At 30.2% G+C, this 24,212-nt stretch overlaps 1 protein-coding gene across 1 annotated transcript in view; it reads right to left on the bottom strand.

Moving 5' to 3' along the window:
• Lmbrd1 (LMBR1 domain containing 1) overlaps window positions 1-24,212 on the bottom strand; it is a 97,621-nt gene that overhangs the window by 16,196 nt on the left and 57,213 nt on the right. Inside the window, exons 8-14 of the mRNA XM_076860053.2 lie at window positions 19,381-19,506; window positions 14,898-15,050; window positions 11,035-11,099; window positions 10,149-10,251; window positions 9,513-9,617; window positions 7,829-7,978; window positions 6,379-6,457 (exon numbers count right to left, since the gene is read on the bottom strand). Of these exons, the coding sequence (XP_076716168.1) occupies window positions 6,379-6,457; window positions 7,829-7,978; window positions 9,513-9,617; window positions 10,149-10,251; window positions 11,035-11,099; window positions 14,898-15,050; window positions 19,381-19,506 (781 nt within the window). The remainder of the gene's footprint in view (window positions 1-6,378; window positions 6,458-7,828; window positions 7,979-9,512; window positions 9,618-10,148; window positions 10,252-11,034; window positions 11,100-14,897; window positions 15,051-19,380; window positions 19,507-24,212) is intronic.

The raw sequence follows: 24,212 nt of genomic DNA, 5'->3' as shown, positions 1-24,212 counted from the left end.
TACATAAAAGCATTCATTTGGGGAAAAAAAATCAAGAGGTATTACCCAAATAGTAAGCTCTTGAATGCTTTGGTATGATTCTGTATTAAAAATCAGTTGTTGGGGCTGGAGCTGGGGCTATGGCTCAGCGGTAGAGTGCTTGCCTCACACATGTGAGGCTCTGGGTTCAATCCTTAGCACCACATAAAAATAAATAAACATATTGTGTCCATCTACAACTAAAAGACAAATTTTAAAAAACTATATTAAAAATCAGTTGTATGTACTATTTGTAATATTTATATGCTTTTAGTTCATATAACATCCAATATGTGGGATTTTAAAATACTATTTAATCAATATTATTTCAATCTCAAATTGAAAACACATTAAGGAATTTTCTCATTGAAAAATGTACTCACTTTACTTTTTTAATGATAATTATTTTTGAGTTGCAGAATAATTCACTATTACTTCAGCTCATTCAAACCATTCTCAATGGTTTAAAGATTTGCCATTAACTAAATCTCTTTCTAAAGAATCAACACTATTGACCACTAGACATGGCATTTTCTTGGGTATTAATATACTGTAGTTTCTGGTTCATCTCTTATTTTCCAAAATTGTATGTCTTTTCCAACACCTAGATTTAGCCTTTTGATTTCTGGCTTTCTGTATACTGTCTGTGCCTTCATTCTTTTGTGGCTTCAAATAACCACTTCCATTTTATTTAAAAAGCAACAACAACTTATTTTTAAACTTAAAGGGCAAATGATGCAATAGTTTTACATTTTATTTTTCTCAAACAAAACACAAAATATGTTACATGTAGGAAAAAGAGACTTGGAAGGAGACTTGGAAAAAGACACTTGGCATCAAAGTCTCAGTCTGATACTATTTGTGCAACTTTTAACTCTTAACTCTTGGAGCTCTAGTTTCTTCATCTGCAAAATAAAATTATTTAGATAATCTTTCTAGGATTTTTTAGTTCACCAGAAATGATAGAAAGATATATAGGAAATAGTTTCTAACCCACGCAGCTCTTTATGGCTTTTATTACCATTTCTGTCTCCCATGCAAACATCTGGGGACAGGGATATTTTCTAACATAACCTATGCAATGTCTTAGGTAAACCATTTCAGAAGGATAGGTAGTGAATATTTGTTAGCCAAAGCAAAATGGTTTGATAAACAAGTGTTATTTATAGAGATTATATTTTGAATCATCTCTTGATGGACTTGTTTACTACAAAACAGTGTTCATCTACTTTTTAAGTTATCAATAAAATTTTTTCTTTTAACGTTCTGATATGCAATTAAGTTTGCGTTAGATTATACTTTTGTCTGCTCAGTTTCTTCTTTGTAATTCATATAGTTTGGTTTAACATATCAGCTCCTATTTTAGCAACTAACTTCACTCAATTTGTCCTAGTAACATCATATCTTCAAGCTAAAACCTAACCCTATGGATTACTTGATAATTTTTAAGGCTCCTCTCTTTATATGTATTATTTTAACAAATAATCAGAATAAATCCACAAAAATGAAGTTTAATCCACAGAGAGCATTCTAGTAACTTTAATGTCCAAATAAGACAACACAAATTTACTTTAAGAAAAGATAAAATAATTCAATAAAACAACAGAAATGAGACTTTGGGTTCATGGATTTTTAAAACTGGTCATTTGGGAACATATTGTTTGATCACTCTCCATATTCTTCAAATGAATCTATGCTCCTGCCACAATTTATTGTTACATAACATGCCAAATATATTTATGTCGTTATGCCTTGTTAATGCACATTTTTTTCCTTTTCTTGGAATATCTTCAGGTTGTTTTGTTTGTTCATTCAGATTTAACTATTCTTTTGAGTCCAACTAAAATGTTATACTGCCCCCTGGGCAGAATAAATCATTATTCCTTCCACCTTTACATACTTTCATTATAGTTTGCCATTTATTTTCCTCCCATTACAATTATTACAATTATTTATTTTTGGATTCAGTTCTATTAGCCTATATGCTTTTTGAAGGGAAGAATTCTATATGTGTTTCCTCTGACATTTTCCCTTTCTCCAAAATCTAATCCAGTACTTATAGTGCCTATTGTATTTGTCCTTTAGAGCATCCTAATCTTTCATTTTTCTATATTCACTCAAATATTCATAATTATGAATATATATGTTCCTTTTAATAACTGTTGGCTTTAAAGCATTTTCCTCAGATCTACATATAAATCAATTATTGTTATTATTATTATTATTAATCCTTATTAAATTAAGTAGCAATCAAAGAATATAAAAATAAAAACCTAAAAGTCCCTTTGCATAAGAAATTTAAAACTTATCTTCTAATCTGCTCAACTGGCTCACTTTGAACATAAAAACTATGCAGAATACCTGTCAGGATAAATTAAGTATTCCTGTCGCCTTAAGAGAACTTTATAAACATAGTAAAACAGTCTATAAGATTACAGATAAATCACTCTATTTAATAGATTATTTTAAACACAGTGTAATCTATTCTTTGATAAATGACTTTGTCATTCTAAACATAATGCTCAAAATTTTTAGTAGTATTTTCTATATGTTTAATAAATGTCAGACCAACTCACACATGAATAAAATATTACTGTAAAAAGTCTCTAAAATGTGGTTGATGTTAAGAAGAAATAAATGTGCATATTTTTAGAATTTGTTGCCATAAATTTTTTCAGGAAAACTAGCAATCTTGGAAATAACCTATATTATCATACTGTTATTTCATTTCCAAATCTAAAAATCATTCTCTAAGATTGTTAACTTGCTGGGGCAAGGGGTGGGGTGGCAGCTCAGTGGTAGAGCACTTGCCTAGCATGTACAAGGTCCTGACTTTGATCCCCAGCACCACAGAATAAAAACAACAAAAATTCTATTACTTGCAAAAGATCACATTAAATATCTTATGCATTATATATACTATCATATCATCTACTCTAGTCAAATGTCCTCACCAAAATGTCATAAATAACAGTACTGAATTTTTTCCCTACCTGTTAAATTTCTTAGTTTCCATTTAAATGGATACAACTGTACCAGTCTCTCACCATATATGCCACTTCCAGACTATTCTTGTATATCTAATATCATGTCCTTTTCATCTTACCCTATCAATATTTAAACTACAGTCTCTTGGGAGAAAAAAAAAAAAAACTACCCTGCTACCCCAAATTCAATTACCTTATTTCTACCATCTTCTTTCAAGCATGCACAAGCAAGTTAAATGTTTAGATATGTGATATAGAAAAAAAAAAGGATTATGAAAAGTAAATGTAATCCATAAACCTAAAGGGTAAATTTTTGTACTGTAAAGTAACATTTCAAAAGATGAGACAACTGAAATGTTTAAGAAAAATGGTAGTTCAAAGAGTCATTTTAACCACAGTAAATTAGATTAGACTAAAGAACAAAAATACTGAATGTGATTCATAAAAAAGTTATAGACAAGTGTCTCATTTGACAAAAGGTCTATAATATACTAATTCATGCAGTTCAGCAACACAGGGACATTTTAAAATCCCCTTTATCAGTAAAATATATTCTTGAAACCTCACTATGTTTTTATTTGTGTTTCTAAGGTTTCAAGACCACTATAACAATTTGGGAAATAGATCTTCAAGGTAACTACCCCCTTAGTTTAAAAAAAAACAAAACTAAGCTAAACCAACACTAATTTTTCCTTCTATGTTCATTTAGCTAAAGATGATAACCAAAAGCACTTTAACTATTGACCCTCTTTTGTGATGTATATATCATTTTATAATAAAACATTTAGGAATAAAGTCACTAATAAAGTAGATTCAAACATTAAGTAGTATTTATTCATACTAGTAAGATTTAAACTATTATTTCTTCATACAAGGTAAAATAATATCTATTTTTCTATCTCATCTCTTGACTTTGCTCCTTTCTCTAGTTTTGATCTCTTTCCTTATTTCCTATGCCTCTGGACTCTGGTTGGTCAGCTGATGCTCTAACCCTCAGTGTGTACTTTGCTTCCCATACTTATATCCCCAATCCCACTTCAATTCCTCAAGTCATGCCTTCTCCAAACTGGTATGAATAACAATCATACCAGTTGTTCAGATTTGTTCAACAAAAATAGAAATTGATAATTTCATCTCTGTCCCTTCACATATTTACCTATCATTACCTTATCTTCAGTCAGAACCCATACATTTTCCTTCACAGACTATCAAAAATTTTTGCCACTTTCTTCAATAGTCTATTCTCAGTAGATGATATGAACTTATATTTCATAGCTAATCAAGAAATACCACTTCCTGCCACCCTCATAGTGTAAAAACTTATTATCCAAGACTTATTATCCTGTTTCCTTCTTAGTGATCTAGAAAAAGAGGTGTGCCTCATTCTTTCTAGCACATTATGCCTTTTTAATCATATTCTCCGGAATTGGATAATATTGGTCTATCAATCAGCCTTGCTGACATTTTTCTTCAACCTTTTCTGCTCTGCTACCTTCAATCTATCATCAACCCTAAAGTCTTTCCTAATTTTAAAAAACAAAACAATAATTCAACTTCCTTCTCTAAGTATCTATTAATAATTTCAACAAAGTAATATAAATTGTGACTACTATTCTTTCTATTCAATGAAATTAGTTTTACCTCCATTAGTTTTTTTCTTCTTTTCTGTCTTCCCTGTACCTTCTCTATCTGCTTGCCCTTAGAAAATGATTTCCTGAGTTTCAGTCTCCATTCTCTTCTTACTCTCTGTCCTCTGAATCCCTTACATTTATAGCCGGTTGCCTGTGAAATCTCCAACAGAATGTCCCCATGACATTTCAAGTAATGAACATGTCTTACATCTCTCTCTAATCCTAGTAACTTTTATCTTGTGTAGTAATATCAAAATTTATAAAACTAATTAGAAACTGGAGGGTCATTCTAGAATCTGTTTTTTTTATCACTACTTTGGATCTAAGCAATCAGAAATTCTTTAAATTTATTTCACAAATTTCTTTCATCATTTTCTATCATCATGAATTATATTTAATTCAAGTTTTTACCATCTTATTGGATTACTGTAGATAGGTCCCCTACTTTAACTTATTTCCATGCTCTGGTCTCAATTTCTTAAATCCCTTCTTTATATAACTATTATAAAAAACCTACTGAAAATAAGTCAGATGATAACTTCTATTTTCTTACTTAAAAAACTCTTTATTAGCTCTTCAGTCATTTTCTAAGATCTTTTATGATCTGGTTTCTAATTCTGTAATCTCATTCCTCCATCACATACTTACTCCCATAACTTAAAAACGATATGATAGTATATATAATTCATTAAAAAAACAATAATGTTTTGTGTCCCTCTTGAACATAAACCTGTATAATTTAATTTTGTTCATGCAATTTTCTTCTTGGCATAGAACAGCCTTACCTTGACACAAGCCAGATAAATTCTTCTTTCATCTTGAAATACAGCTCTAGTATCTGTTGAAAACTTTTTACTCTATAATAATCTTCAACAGGTAAAGCTACTCACTTCTTCCTTTAGGCTATCCCTGTACTCTATAACTGCTCCTATTACTCTCTATCACATTATATAGTTTACCCATCTAAAATAAAACCGCAGAAGTTATGTTTTTGATAATGGTAATGCATGAATGAGAAATATACTATATTTGACACATGGAGTAATAAATATACCATATTTGACACCAGTAAATAAAAGCATTTTGAAGACAAACAGAAAAAATTTTTATAAATTTTGAAAAAAATCAATTGGTAGTCTTTAATCAGAATTGAATACTATAATATTCAAAGGAAAAAATCACTTTTACAACTCATGGAAAATAGAAAAAAAATCATTCTCTAAAATATACAGTAGTTAAGAGCAAAGTCAGAGATTCTGTCAAAACAGTGAAATATTGTGCTCAAACATAACTGTATGTGCTTACAAGTTAATTGCTATTATAACTAATACTATTACTATAAACTAGAGTGATAAGGATGGATTAAAAATTGTTCCAGATCATAGGTACTTTTGGTCTCAGAATTTACAGATTCCAAAAAACTTTCTTGGAATTTTCAAAAAACAAAACAAAACAAAAACCCATTTAATAGTAATTGCTTATTATATTAGTAAATGTAAAAAATAATAACTACCTTTTGTTACTTCCTAAGTAACTAATTGATAATGGTTGATTCCTGAATGGAAATCCTTCCATCACCAAGAAATTCTGTTAAAGACACTTACCATCTTCTACTAGCTGAAAGTTCCTTTGTTATCACACATTAAAATAGATGCATCAAATGCTTAACACAGCAAAATACAAGGTATATCTTCTCTAAAAAAATGATAAAGTATAAGATTGTTCAAAAAAATCTGCTTTACCTTCAGGGGCATCTGCATCACATCTCTTTGGCACAGAAATGGTTGTATTGCCTTTAGTATCATTAGAAGTTACATTGCTCTGAAAGAAGAATATATAGTTAAAGTGAAAATATTATATTATTAACTATACCTGGATTTTAAAAAATAATCATAGTTTGAACTTTATACTCTTTTTCCATTAATTACATCTATTTGATATTCTAAATGGCAAATTTAGTGCAAATTTCAATTAGAAGAAAGAGAATTATGGTAAATTTAATATTTGATCTTTTTGCAGTAATTTTTTTAGGTCCTGTATTAAACAAAAGAGCTGCTTCCCAGAACAAACATAAAGTCAATAATAAACTTCTAGTTTAAATAGGGCATCTAAAAAGAAATAGAGTACTTAAGTTTAGACTTGTGAAGCAGACAAAGAATGTCTTTTGTCCTCACAAAACATAACTTTCCTTCCTTCTTTCCTAGACAAATGCTTACTAAGCATGTCTTAGTAGACTACATACAGGGGAAAAGGCAAAAAGAGAATAAAATGTCATTAAGAAGTAAAAAAAAAAAAAAATATTGGTTCAGTGATCTAACACAGTGGATATCAAACAAAGGTGGTTCATGTACTCCCATTACGATCTAAGCCTTTTCTGATTCACCTAGATTATTACTTAAAAATTTTCAATGAACTAACTAGCTTCTTAATATTTAGCAATATAGATGGTATCAACTGAGGGTTTGATGTGCTATGACTTTTTCATTTCTAATTACATGTTAAACTAAAGAAAGAATGTAGAAAGTACAGTATAAAAAAAGGAGTAATCTGGGCAATACAGGTTAGCAATGCAAGATTCCATTAAAGCAATGCTTGAAATAGGCTCTAAAACACAAATATGATTTGAACTGTTAGGAAATAGAGCAAGAAAGTAATTTAGGACAAAGAGACAAACTAAACAAAGGTTGAATCAGTTATTGTAAAAATATTTAAATGTCAAAAAATCTAAACTTGTTGTCTAATTAAAACAAATAACACAATTGGCTTTTGGGAGATCAACATCATCAAGAAGTCAGATATCAGGATACCCATTATTTTGAAAGAAAGTCAAGTAATTTACAAATAAAATATTCAGACAGCCTTTCCTGTGGGATTCATAGAATCAATAAACAGAAATCCTGTGCTCACCAAACTTTTGAGGGGAAGTCGTACAACTAAAATTATTTAAAAGTGCTAAGATAATACTCAGGAACTTAGTACCTAACAAGATCCATTTAAGAAACAATGAAATGAAATTCTGTGGGTTATTAAAAAGAAAGTATAAAACAAATCTAAATATACTCAAAATTGACTGAAAAACCAGCTTTAGCAATATTAAATTTAAGCTGGTGAGTTAATATGCTAGCCCTCAAAACTAAAATTTGCCTTAAATATCACTGTCTATAAAATATAAAAATAATCAAGTTCACTTACCTCTATTAAGTAATTTTGGCTTCCATACATAACATACTGGGGAGCAAGACTATAAATCATATAGCTAGTATGAAGAACAATTAGCAGAAGTATCATACACAGAAATAAAAGTGCTTGAGGCCTGGTTCTACCTCTTCTGATTTTATATAACTGGAAAGAAAAAAAGACAGTAACAAAATTTCAGCTATATATTTTACTTGTAAAGCATTAAGTACTGCTCTTATATTATGGAGAATAATTTACACAGTTCAGTCAACCATTTCTTTGTTCCAAAATAAATACTGAAAAGTCTTAGCCATTGCAAATAATTAGAAGAATGAAAAAGATAATTCAATAATGGCAGAGCATTTATATCCAAAGGATCCTATAAATGATCCATTAAAAACTAAAGACCTACAGAATTTATCAGTGTTCATGTGACTAGCTTGCAGACAAACCTTCTTCACTTACCATACAATAGCATCTGTTAGAAGTACATAGACCTAAGAATTGTGAACTACCTCCCTTTCTATCTAAAGATCAAAAGTATGACTTTAAATTCTAGGTATTAGTAAATTTTTATGGTTTTAATATATGTATTATTTTACATACTACTGTAGAAAAACATGTCTCATTTATAAGTATTTATTTCTATGAAATACTCATGACATCCTCATATTCTGCTACAAAATGTAGTCTATGATAATTTATGACAATCTGATTACATTTTCACATGTATCGATACTAAAGGGAAATTAAATATATGATAACCTTCATAATAAGAAGTCTTGCATTAGTTAAAATCACTAATGAACTGGGTTTTCTTTTACTCATAGCTGCAAATAGTATCTACCTGATTCAGCTCCATTTTAAAATGCTCAAATTATTTCAAAATGAGTGTAAGAAGAAATAACAAATCATGTACAGTTGTCCTTCATGAGTGTCTATGGGGGACTGGTTCCAAGACAAACTATGATATCAAAATCTACAGATGCTCAAGTCCCTTATGTAAAATGGCAAAATATTTGCATATAACTTCTGTATATCTTCCCATATACTTTAAATCACTTCTAGATTACTTATAGTAACCAATATAAACAGTTGTTATGCTATATTATTTAGGGAAAAATAACATTAAAAAGTCTGCAAATATTGGATAGATGCAATTTTTTTAAACATTTTCTGCCCATAGTTGATTAAATCTACAAGGGCTTTTTATACAGAGGGCTGACAGTAATAATCTATAACTCCTAACAGGAAAGGCAATCTTTTGAGCATCAGTATGTTTCCATGCAGCAAAACACCAAGGAAAACAATGTATCTTCTAGACAAGGTTTTCTTAACCTTGGCACTGTTAACTTTTGGGCAGGATTAGTCTGTGCGCTATATACTACAAGATGTTTAGCAGCATGTCTGGGCCATATCCAAAGATGACAGTAAAACTCCCTAGCTTCTAACAACTAAAAACATTTCTAGATATTGTCAAATATCTCCAGGAGAAGGGGGACAAAATGGCTTGTGTTTAAGAAGTACTTCTCTAGACACAAAAACACTTTTATGTTAACAGGAAGTGAGAAAGTTTAATATTACCATTACTCTTAGTATCAAGACACAACTTATATATTCTAAATGTAATTTGTAAAAATGGAGATCATGTATAAAATAATGAGAAAAACATCAAAATAATAATGCAATATATACTTACTCTAATCCAAAAGAACCATATGCCAATATTTCTAATTCCTGCCATTGAAGTAAAAATAAAGTACATAATAATAATTGTTATAAGAATATAATCAAGAGGGAAAACCTAGAAAAAGATAAAATCAAATTTAATATACAAACTATGAAATCTCTAGAAGTCATATAAAATTAACTAAAAAGTTAATTATTTTATTTGAGAAATATTTAAAATGTCAACTCTGATTTAGATTAGGTTACTACAATACCATTAAAACATAAAAATTCTCAAAGATACAAAGTATTACTAAGTTATTTAGTATGATTATCCTAAGAAAAATACTAAAACAAATTAAGCATCAAATTACATTTATATACATAAAAGAATTTATTAAAAATTAAAAACAAAAATTATTTGGAAAAGTTCATCTTACATAATGTACCCCAAATCAAATTATGTTCAACTAAAACTTTAGCAATATATTGATAAAATAGTCTTTAAAACAACACTCTAATGTTGAAATTATATGCAAATAAAAAGTCAAGTTAGCAGAGAACATAAGTATGTTAAGGTATTAACAAATTTTCAGAATACTAATTTTAAATTTAACAGTATCAGCATGTTAGGTAAGAACCTAAAATGACTTGATGCTATACTTACTGTTTGTAGTAAAGGCAAAAGCATATTCAGTGGATTACTCAAGTTAGCTCCAAAGATTATGAAACCAGAATCTATTCCAGCTGAGTGAAGAGCTTTATCTAAACTAAAACAAAGAAAAAAATCATAAAGAAGATAATTGTGTTTTACTATCACATTTTTAACTGATCTAGAAAAAATATCTTATAATTTAAACATGAAAATTCAACTGAGTCAAAGAAAAACATGGAAAACAAATTAAGCTTCACTTAAATATCTCACAGATATTGTTCAACTGATACAGAATAAAGAAATAATGTCTATTATTGAAACTTTCAGTTATTCTTTGAGTTAATACTATAGAATATTTCATGTAGAATAGCTATTTTAGATGAATAGGCTATACTAATGGAGTTTAACACCAAAAATCTAAATCACAGAATTTGTATAAGTGCTTTAAAAAATGTGTGTACCTTATGAAATATTACTCAGCCATAAAAGAAGAATCAAATGACGGCATTTCCAGGTAAATGAATGGAACTGGAGACTATCATGGTCAGTAAAAAAAAAGACAGTCCCCAAAAACCAAAGGCTGAATATTCTTTCTGATATGCAGATGATAACACACAATTAGTGGGGGGAAGGAAGAATAAAATTCACTGGATTAGACAAAGGAGAATAAAAGGAAGGGAGGAGGGACAGAATAAGGAAGACAGTAGAATGAATTGAATATAACTTTCCTATGTTCATATATGAATAAATGACCAGTGTAACGACACATCATATTCAACCAAAAGAATGGGATCCTTATTAGAATAAGTTACACTCCATGTATATATGTCAAAATACATTCTACTGTCATGTATATCTAAAAAGGACAAATAAAAAAAAATGTGTGTATTGTACTTACTTTGACAGGAAAAGAGAAATTACAAACAGCAATGCAACTAAGATGAAAAATATTCCCCACATGATCTAAAAGCAAAAATATATTCATTACAATATAGTTTACTAGTTACACATTTTTCTTCTATCAGATTCCAGTTCCTATATTTGACACCTAGGTGAAAACTAAAGATCAATATATAAAATATATTACTTCCTAATTGTCTGTTAATAAGAAATAGCTAGTGACACAAGGCAGTATACATGCCAGACTCTGTAGTAAAGAAACATGACATAAAAGTGTATCAAGTTAAAATTCCCTTCCCTTGATTTCCATTTTGGCAAAAAAAAAAAAGAAAAAAAATACAATATATCCTTAGCTATCTTCCCAATCTTATAGGAACCAGAGTTAAATTGTTTAATTGGTTACTTAAAAGAACACAGAATAAAAGTTAAAAAAAATGTGATCCTGCAATCTGCACACGAGGAAAAATAAGAATTCATACCCCATTAGAATCAAATGTATGATATGTCAAGATCATTGTAATGTTTTGAGCAACTAATAAAAAAAAGTTAAAAAAAGATAAATACTTTATAAAGACCAAGGAAACTATATATATTTAAATATAAGAACTCAAGTTAGTACTTATGGAATCATTTCAGAGATGATCATGTTGGGTTAACCTTGAACACATATTAATGTATATTCTAGCAATCTTGTCAATTTTGAAATAAAAATTAAGTTACAAAGGTGACACAGTAAAAACAGAAGAGTAAGAACCTCTGAAAATTTCCTCCTCCATAAAAGCACTAAGAAAACTGGCATAAATAATCAGAATCAACATTTTCAACATTCTGGAAATTAACCAAAGGTATGCAGCAATATAGGAGCAGTTACTCAAGAAAAATGGCTGAATCTCAGAATATAGAGCATTATGACATTCTAACTTGCTCTAGTCCCAATTCTGTTACTCTATCGACACGGCAGCCTTGAAAAATAGCCCTAAAATTCACCATCCTAGAAATCAAATAAGGAAGCAAAAAGGGCTGACACTTTTTTACAGTCTCACTCCCAAAGAACTGTCATTATTTGGCCTGTCTGTGTTTCTCTAGAAACCCCCACTTGCAAGGCTGCTTGTATTTGACCTAAACTGGTGTTCACATGGGGCTAAAAGCCTTTTCAAAGGAGTGTTGGCCAAAAAAATTTGCAAGCAATCTATGAACTTCATGACCTCTCAAAGCCAGTGGACAATGGAAAAATTAAACTAACCAAAAAGATTAAAACAAAAGCCTAGGAAATGAGATATCAATAAGGATTTTAAAAAGTTCTGATATATCTCTAAGAATCTAGAAGGTCTTGTGTATGCTCAGGGCTCTGTGCATGACCAGGAAAGATCTGAGGACTAAAATCTACCTCTGACAAGCACTGAGTACAAGGAGGAAGTGAAGGCTAAGGTTGACTTGGAAAGTGTCTCCCTGGGTGTTGAAGTAGTCTAACACACACGAAAATCTCTGTTAAAGACTGAGAGACTTATTGATTGCAGTTGTTTAAGAAAATCTATATCTAATCATTAACAAACCAACTGAGCAGGGACTATAGTGATCACATAAAAAAAAAAAGTAGAGACTTTACACAGTCCAGAGAAGTCACTAAACAAATAATGATAGAAAGGATAATAACAACAAACCCTTGGCAACAAGGGGAAATCTGATTTCTAGAGTTATCATATTATATTATTTAATACTTTCTAAGTGTTAACAACAAAAACAATGAAGTATTAGTAACAAAAAGTGCATGGATTCGGGGACAACTGACAGACATTTTTTAGGAAACCCACACATTAGATTTACGAGGTAAAAACTTTAAGTATGCTTTAAAATAATATATTCAGAAAACTCTAAAAAGTCATGTCTTAAAATGAAGTGTCAGCAATAAAGAATACCAATAAAGAGATTTTAAAAAACACTAAGAGAGTGAACTGAAATTTTGGAAATGGAAAATGATAACTGAATAAAAAAGTTCTTTAGAAGAACTGACCAGCTGATTTGAGCATCAGAAGAGTCAGCAATTTGAAGAGACATCAACTGAGAGTACATAAGAAAGGAACAATGAAGTGAACAGAGTCTTAGAGAGATGTTGGACATCATCAGCTAACCAACACAAACATGGGATTCAAAGAAAGCGGAAAGGAAACAAATGGAAAAAAACTTTGAATATTGTAGACAACCAAAATATCCACTAACAGATTAATGGATAAACAAATTGTGATACAGACACATATCAGAATACCTCTCTGAAACATAATGGAATGACCACCAAAAGAAAAGAAGTACTGTGAATGAATCTAAAAACTACTGTGCTGTGCCAAAGATACTAGACAAAAAGTTTTATATCCCATGATTCCATTTATATGAAATTCTAAAATGCATAAAACTAAACTCTAATGACAGAAAGGGCATCAGTGATTACCTGGAGTCTGAGCTCAAGGAGCAAGAGAAGGTAGAATTTGGGGGTGATGTGAATGTTCTACATATCTATACATTTATATTTGGCAAAATCAATCTGTATGCTTAATAAAGTTGATTTAAAAATCCTTCTAAACATATGCTCAGTGAAATGAAACAGAAGTTTAAAAGAAGGCAGCTGATGACAAAGATCAGGATATGAATATTTATAAGACATTATAAAGAATCTAGAATTAAAATAAGGGTTGGAGAGGCTTTTGTACACCTTTGTTGCTATGAAGACAAATTATCTTAGGAAAAAAGATTGGAGTGAGTCCTTAAACAATTTATTTTGGATTGGAGGTATAGCGCAGTAGTAGAGCACCTGCCTAGCATGCATTAGGTACTGGGTTAGATTCTCAGCAAAACACACACACACACACACACACACACACATACCACATACTTCTAACAGAAGGTTTAAAAAGAGGTTACATAGAATTACATGATTACAGTATATTTTTGAAAAATTCTTTCAAAAAAGGAGGTTTTTAAAGGGTAAGCAGTTAATGCATTTTTTTAAGTTTTTAAAGAGTGAACAGTAGCACCAAAGTTAAACAAGACTCACTTGTCTTTGATAGAAATACTCTGAAACATTTCTTTCAAAATCTAACCAAAATGGACCTTCTAGCTTCATCTCGCATTCTTCATATTAGTCTTTTCATTGTACTTTCTGAATTACAACTTACATACTATGGTATAAAATTCTGGTCTCTGAAATGCCTATATATATATATATATATATATATATATAAAACATGCAAATTTGGAAGTCAGTGGACAGCAGTTTTAGTTTCTTTATAGTCTAAGTCATATTATAATGTTTTAACTCAATCTAGGTACTTAAATTTAGGCACTAACATCCCAAGAATTCAAGGCTGGCAAACAATGGCTCCCCCCGCCCCTGAAAAACAAAAAAAAAATAAAAAAAGGAAAATAAAAAGGTTTTCTATCTCAATAACATCTTTTTACATACTTTCAGAAATATCATCTAAAATCTAATAATGAGGCAAATTCTATTCTATTTTCAGTTAGGGTTCTTCTGTTCTAATGTGGTTCTCAGGTCTCCTACTGATAGATAACTACAAACTTGAAAATATGCTAACAGCTTATTTCTTATTTACCTTTATTTTTATTTAAATTTCCTAATAACTCGATTATAATACTTATATTACACATGAAATAAATGAAACTCTGAGAGGTTCATATCTTGTCTGACCTAAGCAAGGAACCTGTGATTAAAAACCAGATTATTTGAACACCAAAATCCACACTCTGAAGTATCATGCTATAGTGCCTCAATAGAAGAACTCAGTCTCTAAGAGGCACTACAAAAACTTGAGAGAAGAGTGACAGCATAATTTTTTTAAAAACTCCATTTACCTTCAGGGGACGCAGAGCACCACAAAATTTTGTCCACCAGCTGTTTTCAATGAATTCTAAGTGCCTCTCTCTTTTCCTAAGTGTTCGTAACCTTTCTTCAAATTGCTTTAAGGCACGTTTATCCCTTGCTGGCAAAGGTCGACCATCTTTACTCTGCAAATAACAGAACAAAATTAAAGGTTTGGGGGTGGGTTTTTTCTCCCCACAATTAAAGTCTTAATAAAGCATCCACCAGATCTAGCAAATCAGGCAATAAAATACTTTTAGCTTGGACACTACTTAGGCAAATAATTAATAAAATTGACAAATGCAATGTAACAATAAACGTCTCTGAACCAAGATTAGCATGAAAATGGAGATGTGTGTACATTTAATACTGACCTTCTCCTTGTTCCTTTATTCCAAATGTATTTGTAAAAAAAAAAAAATATGTATTTGTAAAAATACCCTATTAAAAAGGTGTTTGTTTAAAAGAACTGTTAACCACTATGTACTGTAATTATTCTTCCTCACCTCCAAACTGCTCCATCCCTTATTTTAATATATTTGGTCCTGCCCCTTCCCATCCTTTAGTTTAGTGGTTGTGTTCCCTGAACTAATGATTCTCAGCCCAACTCAAATATCAGTAGAGTGATGCAATATCAAGCATAGGTCACATGCAGGAGTTTTTATAACAACTGCTAAGAGTTGGCACTTCCTTGTTGTCCAAGTACACTTGCAAATGAGTAACGCTTTCTTTGGTCAATCTATCTGACAGATAATTTCCATCTGTTTTCACATGATGCTTTGGGTAACAATGAGTAGTGTCTTTTCCATGATGTCTCACAGATACACTTTCCCACTTTAACTCCCCTACCCCAAAATGTCTTAAATTGACCACAATAATAAACCAGAATAATAACCGCTAAATGAAAAAAAGGATGAAATGCAGATTTGTTTGCTTTTATTAGAAGGAACAAGAAAAAAAAAAAGGACTACATTTTAAGAATGCAAAGTCTAAATTAGAGAATATAATGTCTTAAAATACCTATTAAGGTTTAAATGGGTTCCTAGCAGACAAAAACATTTCTCTCCAGTATAGCCTAGTGTAGCTTCAATTTGAAATCATTTAATGAAGATAATGCCCAAACCTTTAATAAAGAAATTCTCACAGTTATAAAAAGCTCTTTACATATTTGCATTACCAGGCTCTTTTGAAACTAACTATCCTCTTCCATACCTTAATGCTTCTCAAACTTTAGCATGCTTAAGACTCACCTGAAAAGTTCAATAAAATCAGAATTCTGGGCCCAACGCCCCAAAGAATATAATTTAGATCTTGAGTGGGCCTAGAATTTATATTTCTCCCAATAAATATTGATGCCTTTGGTGCAAAGACCATATTTTATATTTATAAGGTTATATTTTACTATCTTCATTCCTTTAAGTCAACTTTTAAGTTGAGTACAATGGTATTATCAAAATGGATCCCCGAAAAGGGAACTTACAGAAAGATATTTTCTGAAGGTCAGAGGAATAAAATGAACACTCCCTTCTTAAAGAAATACCCAGATAATAATACTTAAAGTATGTTATTTGAGAAGGGATCAGTACTTTATACATTACCCATAATAAATTTTCTCAAAACCTCCATTATGATGTCAAAATGATATAAACAATGAGGTACTTTTTTTTAAACTGATGGATTTAACCATTTTAGAAAAAAATTAGTAAATCAATTTGAGGGTCAACTTAAAACAGTTATGTGTCTATTTGGTGAATGAATGTATCAGTACAGTGAGGGATGGATATCCACTCTGCACTACTCACTAAATTAATGTAAGAATAATTTTGGTAAGAGAAAAAATGCTAGGACAGAAATTCTGCAGCAATCCATCTCATTTGAAAAATAATATGGTTATAATGTACATAAATACATATACCATCTTAAAAAAACTGTGACCAATTACCATATTATTGCTCCCTTTCCTGTGGTTATCATTGTTAAGCAAATCAAACAGACAAGTATACACATGCACCAATGTATTTATATATTTTTGTATGTACTAGCTAACATATCTTTCTTATGCCTAAAACTGGTCTTTTCGTTATGCATTTATTCTAATTAAATTTTCAGAATAATAGAAATATGTTCATTTACTACCTAAAAAAAATAAAGACTGCAGATGTAGTGTGCACAATCAAAAAAGTCAGAATTTGAACTGAGATAGTCTGGTTTTATAAGACATTTTTCAAGCTATATAAATCTCCCTCATTCCTTTCTATCCACTACATTGCACATTACACCATGGTATCTTAATTTAATAAGTACCTTATTTTTTAATACTAAGGTTGTTTCCTATATATCTACATACCAATGTGTACATATAGCACACATAGATTCCTATAGATAAACTGTTAGGTTAAATTTTTAAAAGTTGTATATTTGATTAGACAGGTAGGCATCACAACATTTCATTTTCTTTAAAAAGCTGTATGTCTCATATTCCCACAAACAGTATTACTATCTCCCCAAATATCATCAATTCCTGACACAGGTAACCATTTAAAAGACTTTCGAATGATTAAAAAATACATATTAAGTCATTCTAATGTCTATACTTTTGATTACTAGGGTTACCAACTCTACTGGTTTTAGCACTGAGAGTCCTATATTTTGGAAAAGTCCTCGGGTCCCAGGTAACTGGGACACCTGATCAACCTCCTATTTACTATTTACCTAAAACATCATTTTATAATTTTACTAAACAGTTTAATTTCTCCTTCAGTGAACTACCTTTGGGTCTTTCATTATTTCTGTACATTGCTTGTCCTTTTATTTACTATCGTTATCATCTGTGCTGAGAGTTTCTCCCATACAATTCTTGGTCTTTAACGTCCATTTAGGTGCCCTTTTCAGGTTCATAAATTTTACAACATAAAAATTGAAGACTCACCAATTTTCTCTTAATTAGCAACTTGGTTTTGTGTCTTTTTTAGAAAGGATTTCTCCACACCAAGATAAATTCATACTTTCTAAAGTGTTTTATAAATTTTATATTTGATTTAGAGTTAGAATACAGTTTTAGATGGTATGAAATTTTATGCAAATTTAATTTTTGTATTATATACACTATTGAATTTATACAAAAATTACTAAAAAACAATTTTCAGGTACTATATCTATAATATTGAATTAACCGATTACAAACCGATGAAGTTCTCTATTCATTTGAATCTCCTATTATGTACTTCAGAAAATTTTATAATTTCCATCAGGTAGATGTTGACATTTCTTAATATTTTATAGTTTGTGCTATTATGGATAATTCTCTATAACAACATTTAACTGGTTAATGATTTTTTATGTATCTATACAATTTGAAGAATTCTTATTAGTTCTAATAGTTTGTAGTTAATCCTTTCACTTGTCTTGGTAGACGATATCTGCAAACAACAAAGATTGTATTCCCTTTTTTCCTCTCCTTCTTTCAATGTTCTTATCTAAATTTCCTTATATTGACTAGAATCTCCAGGAATATGCTAAAGAGTGGTAATCATACTGACATTATTGTCCTGTATCTAACTTTATTGGGAATGTTTCTTTCACTTCAAAGTATGATGCTCATCAGAGGATTCCTTGATTTTGTATTTTCTTCTCTTAATTTGGTAAGATTTTTTGTTTTTGCTTTCTAAAAATCATAACTACAAATTGACTGTTACCAATTTATTCTTTGACATCTGTTAAGATGTTTATATTTCTTATTTTTAATCTCAATACATTGAACTACTTTAATGTATTTTCTAATGTATCATCTTTGTATTTCTTAGATAAATATAGGCTGATCATTATGATAAGCTTTTATTACAGCACAGGTTTTGCATTGCTAATATTTATATTTCTATTAAAATACTTGCCTCTACCTTCATATGAAAGAGAGTACGTGGTTTTCCTTTTTGGGTGCTATTACTGTCTGCTTTTTTTTTTTTTTAAAGCAGGATAATGCTAGGTTAGTAGACTAATTCAGAAAGCTCATCATGTAATCATGTTTCCTAAACTCTTTAAAATTAATGTGTTATTTGATGGTAAAAAAGGAAGAAAAATTTATTATATTTTTAGAAGTCCATTTAGTTGGCAAGTGATAACATATACTCTTTAGCTTGTTCAACTAAGTACACAAAACTTAAACATAAGTAACGCAGTAAAATATGATGTTACATATGGAAAAAGGATAACTGAGAACTGGAAAGGTCTTAATCATAAATATGTAGTTTTGTTTCTTCTTTGTTAAAGTATTGATAGAAATTCTAAAACTGCCAGTGTCCCACCTTACACAGGATATCAATTTTCAAAATAAAGGCATAGTTCTTGAAGAATGTTACAAAACTATCAAACAATATAAAAATATATGTGTTTCCCAATATTAAAGTCACATCAGAAAGCAGCTCAAAGGTAAAGTCAAATAAGTTTATGCTTCCCAGTAACAACAAAAGACTAACTCACTTTTGATTTAATCGTCTGAATATGTTGCTCCACTTCTTCAATGTCTTCAGTGTTTTCTAAACGTTCATAAGCAGCACTTCTAGTGCCTTTTATTAGATTTAAAGGTAATGCTGACATACCATAGGCCTAAAATAAACAAAATTGAAATGCTTTAATAAATTCATTTCAATCAGATTAACACAATTTTCAGGTAAAAACATGTCCTTTAGTAACCTGAAAGTGAGCAGTAGTAGCAGTGTACAATCACTGAAGAATATGCTTTAGGGAAGTGAATCATGATCATATTATAATTCTCTTGTTTATTTTACACTTACATTTATGCAGTTATGATAACATATTACTCATTCCTCAAAGGACAAGTTGCACATTTAATGTCAATATAATACTTTATCAAAGTAATAAGTTATAACTTTAGGATAATCAAATTATGATAGTATAAATTAATAAGAACAATTTATAAAATTATTTTCTATGAAAACAAGAGTAATTTTCTCCAAGCACATACAATGTATCTTTAGAAAAACATATGTATAGTAATATATACACAGTACTTCATTAGTATACCAATTATCTATATGGACAGTTGTTTAAAAATTCTACCTATTTATAACCAATCTTTTTACTAAGTATTTTAAATATTTTCCAACAAGTAATTTTTAACTTTTAGTCAGCATTAAAAATAATGTATATTGTATATACTACTCAATTCCAAAAAGTCTCAATAACTTTTTATTATAATCATTAACAGTCAATGTCATTTGCCATATAGCCATGGTTCAGAATCTATTGACTTTAAATTCTTAGAAGAAACACTGAGAAATACCTGCTGGTTGCAACGACAGGCTCTAAAGCAGATACATGAATGTAATTTTAAATTTGTTTCATTTTTTCTGCTGACCACACAAACTCAGAATAAATGCTACTTCTTAGGCTTAACCCAACTCTATGCTGAATGGATTTGAATCCTATAATGTACTAACTTCAGTACTCAATACTGTTTCTGTAGAATCTTTTGGTCTACTAATATTAACAACATGGCCCTTATTTATAATCTACTGTCAAATACAAGGTCATCTAAATACAAGGTCATCTACTATTTTCTCTGCTGCTCTTCACCTCTACATATACATCTTCTATACTGTTTCCAAATGATCTTACTCTGAACACCCAATTCAGAATATGTCATTCTTCTAATTAGTATCCTTTAAGATTTTCCAGGAAAAGGAAGGGAATTTTTCAATGTGCTCTAGTAGAAACACCTTTTGGGAAGGTGATCCCAGGGCCAGTATGAAAGACAAGAAAGTGGTCAGCCACAGAGTGATCCACTGTTACTTTGTCAGAGAAATTTTTACCTTATGCCTCACAATTGTCCATACTTCTTAAAACACTCTAATTTTAAAATACTTCAGGCCTTCATACTTTAATACATGCAGCACCCTCTTCTATGCCTACCTTCTTAACTTACTTCATTAGTAAATCTGAATGCACTCAGGTTTCAGCTTACTTATACTGTGTCTGAGAAATGTTCCTCGATTTGTAAATGTCACTTTCTTACAATACATAACACATATTTAACAATTATCAGTCTGCTCACTTGGTTTTTCACTAGATCTGCCAAACTTGACTAATCAAATTTCTGACCCAAACTAGTTAGCAACCAGAGAATGAATACTGGGTTTGTTAAGACTAGGTAGGTCCCAATTCTTTGGTCTTCTACTGTTATTCAAAGAACAAATGTTTATTAATAAAATAATTATTGTAAGAAGATAATATCTGACTAAAACTATTTTAAGAAGAGAGAGCTGTTAATTCTTCATGAAGTTATTTCCTTGCATGAAATTGATATATTTATTAAAAGAGCTGAACTAAATTCCTAAATGGCTTAATGTAAAAGATTAGAAAACGAAAATACGTCCTTGGTAACAACTTGTAGTAACATGAGACCAGACTATACCATAATTCTCTGAATATAGCAAATAAAAGTAAATAATCTTTGGTTTTTTCATCAAATGTTTAGTTTGTTTTTAGATTGCACGTTTAACTTTCAATGATTATCAGGAAATTTATACTATTTAGATTTTAATAAGCTTGAAATAAACATAGAAAAAAATTAACATGTTTAAATAACAACCTTTCGAATGTAACCTCAAACTTCTGTGGGGAAAAAAATGTACTTAAAACACTTTTTCAAAAACCAAATTTTTATTACTTACTACTGCCCTCTAGTGAGTTTCTGGAAAAATCAACAAAGGCTAAAAAGATTGTACAGTTTAAAAGGTTAGGTTGGTCATTATTGCTTCCTATCTTGTTTTGAATTCCAAAAATAAACTGCCAACAGAAATATTTTAAAATAACATATACAAACAACAAACATTTCTTCAACCTTCTTGCACTGTTAAGAAGAACATCATAACCAATTCAAAAAATGATTCACAATTTCTTAGAAAATGTGCAGTTTTAGAAATACCTTTCCAATTTCCTTCACTCGTATTTTCCTTGTTATATTGCAAAGATTGATGTGATTTTTAAAAAGTATCTACACAAGACAAAGAAGCTTCTCTTACTGAATGTAGAAAAAATATTAATAATGAAATTATTTTCAAGGATTTTTCCTTTAATGGTAAAAATGCACTTAAAACAATGGTGCATCTTCCAATAAGTATCACAGACTAAAAGACATACAATGTCACATGAAAGGTGACAAATTTGATTTTTAAAGGGGATTTCTATCTCCAGATTATTGAGAACCACTGCACCAGTTCATAGGGGGCTAGGGATTGAATGTTGTTCCCTACACTCACCCCTACCCCCATGCCAAAATTCATGTTGAAGCTAATTTCTAGTGTGATGGTATTTGAAGCCTTTTGGAGGTAATTAAATCACAATGTTGGATCCCTTATGAATGAGATTAGTGACACAAAACAGATATAAGAGAGCTTGCGATATTTGTCTCTGCTCTCTACTATATGGGGAATAATGAGAAGACAGCCAACTGCAAGCTAGGAAGTGAACCCTCACCAGATAACCAATTTGTTGGTTTCTTGATGATAGGCTTCCCAGCTCCCAGAACTGTCAGAAATAAATGTTTATTGTTTAAGCCACCAGTCTATAGTACATTTACAGCAGTCCAAACTAAGACAAATTTTAATGAGCATAAGAAGAAAACATTTTATTTCTATATTTGAATCTTTAACTATCACTTCAATTAGTTTGTTTTACATTAAATGTACATTGATTAGGATAATAATGTTTATTTGTAATTCACAAACATCTTGGAGAGTATATTAAAAGCTTTACTAACATGAATATATAATAAAAAGTTTAGCTGTCTCTGCTAAACTCTCATAGGGGCCTTTCTCTGGACCATGTAATTAATTTTGCATGAAAACATCATTATTCAACATTTCCCCACTTGGTGGCACCAAAAAAAAAAATTAAAATACCTACAAAGATATTTGTTCCTAGAGGTTTCATTTTAATTTTTTTAATTTCATTTTTTTTAGGCAGTATCAGATTTCTTTTTTGGTTTAAGGTTAAAATAATACGCAAGCTAATATATTGTTGGATATTCTTCTCCTAAAACTGAATGCCCAATTATCTGACTATCCTTTAGGACATTGTACAGAGGTTAGAAACTAAACATAATTTAAATAATCAAGTAGCTTCCAAACTAAACAATAATATATAAAGAAATCCAAATACTTGACTAACATAAAGTAAAAAGTCTCTCTAGTCTCAATGCAAAAAAATAATAAATTCCATCACACACATGATTTTAGGTTTAAGAAAGTCTTTGTATATAGGGCCAAAATACTCTATTATTAACTTCCCTCTTTGGGTACACTAGTTAAAATGTACCTCATGAACATATACTATATACCCTCTTTCTTGCCATATGAAATGCCCAATTCTCAAGCTTTTCCATAACAAGTTAGGAGATAACTTTGCATCTGAACTTCAGATAAATAAAAAATTTAGTAATATTAATGAGTTATTTATAATAAAACCACCTATTTATAAATTATTGATTTTTAATTAATTTATAAAAGTTTGTATGAGTTTTTAAAAAATATTTTTAGTTGTAGTTGAAAACAATACCTTTTATTTATTTATTTATTTTATGTGGTGCTGAGGATCAGACCCAGTGCCTTGCATGTGCTCGGCAACCACTCTACTGCTGAGCCACAACCCCAGCCCCTGTATAAGTTTTTCAATTAAGTATAACTAAAGTTTAAGTAGCAAAACATTCTCTTACTGAGCTTTGAGCATCCTTGAAGTGCTATTTAAATGATATTCATCTGTCTATCCATACCTTACCAATTCCAACTACCATTCAATTATGGATGCCTCTTTGACTTACTCATCTTTGAATAATTCACAATTTTCACTAATCATGATATAATTGTTTTTAGCATCTGGTTGACTTTCACTGAGAGAGAAAAGAAGTAGAAACTATAGTTTGATCCAAATAAAACCAAATATTTAGATTCTAATCTTTGATGGGTTGTTTAATAAATCCCAATAATATTATTACTTAAATATTAGTTCTATTTTAAAGACAACAAAAATTGGTAGGTAAATTAGGTCAAGGAAACTATGAACTTGAGATCCACATTTAAGTCTCTCCACTAAGTACATGATTCTGTTGCTATGCCACATAAAACAAAACATAATTTCTAGGTTGTCTGATCTTGTCCTATTCCATTGCAATCTCTTCCTTAATATCAGGCTTTAAGCAGTCTTTTCTACTTAGTCAGCAACTCTTCCTTATCTTGCAGGTTCCTCAGTACCATCATAATGTCCTCTGATCGTTTTATCAATGTCCTTAAGCT

Source organism: Callospermophilus lateralis, chromosome 6 (assembly GCF_048772815.1).
Source record: "Callospermophilus lateralis isolate mCalLat2 chromosome 6, mCalLat2.hap1, whole genome shotgun sequence".
Classification (NCBI taxonomy): Eukaryota; Metazoa; Chordata; class Mammalia; order Rodentia; family Sciuridae; genus Callospermophilus; species Callospermophilus lateralis.
The sequence above is the reverse complement of the archived record's forward strand: the minus strand, read 5'-3'. Positions and strand labels throughout refer to the sequence as shown.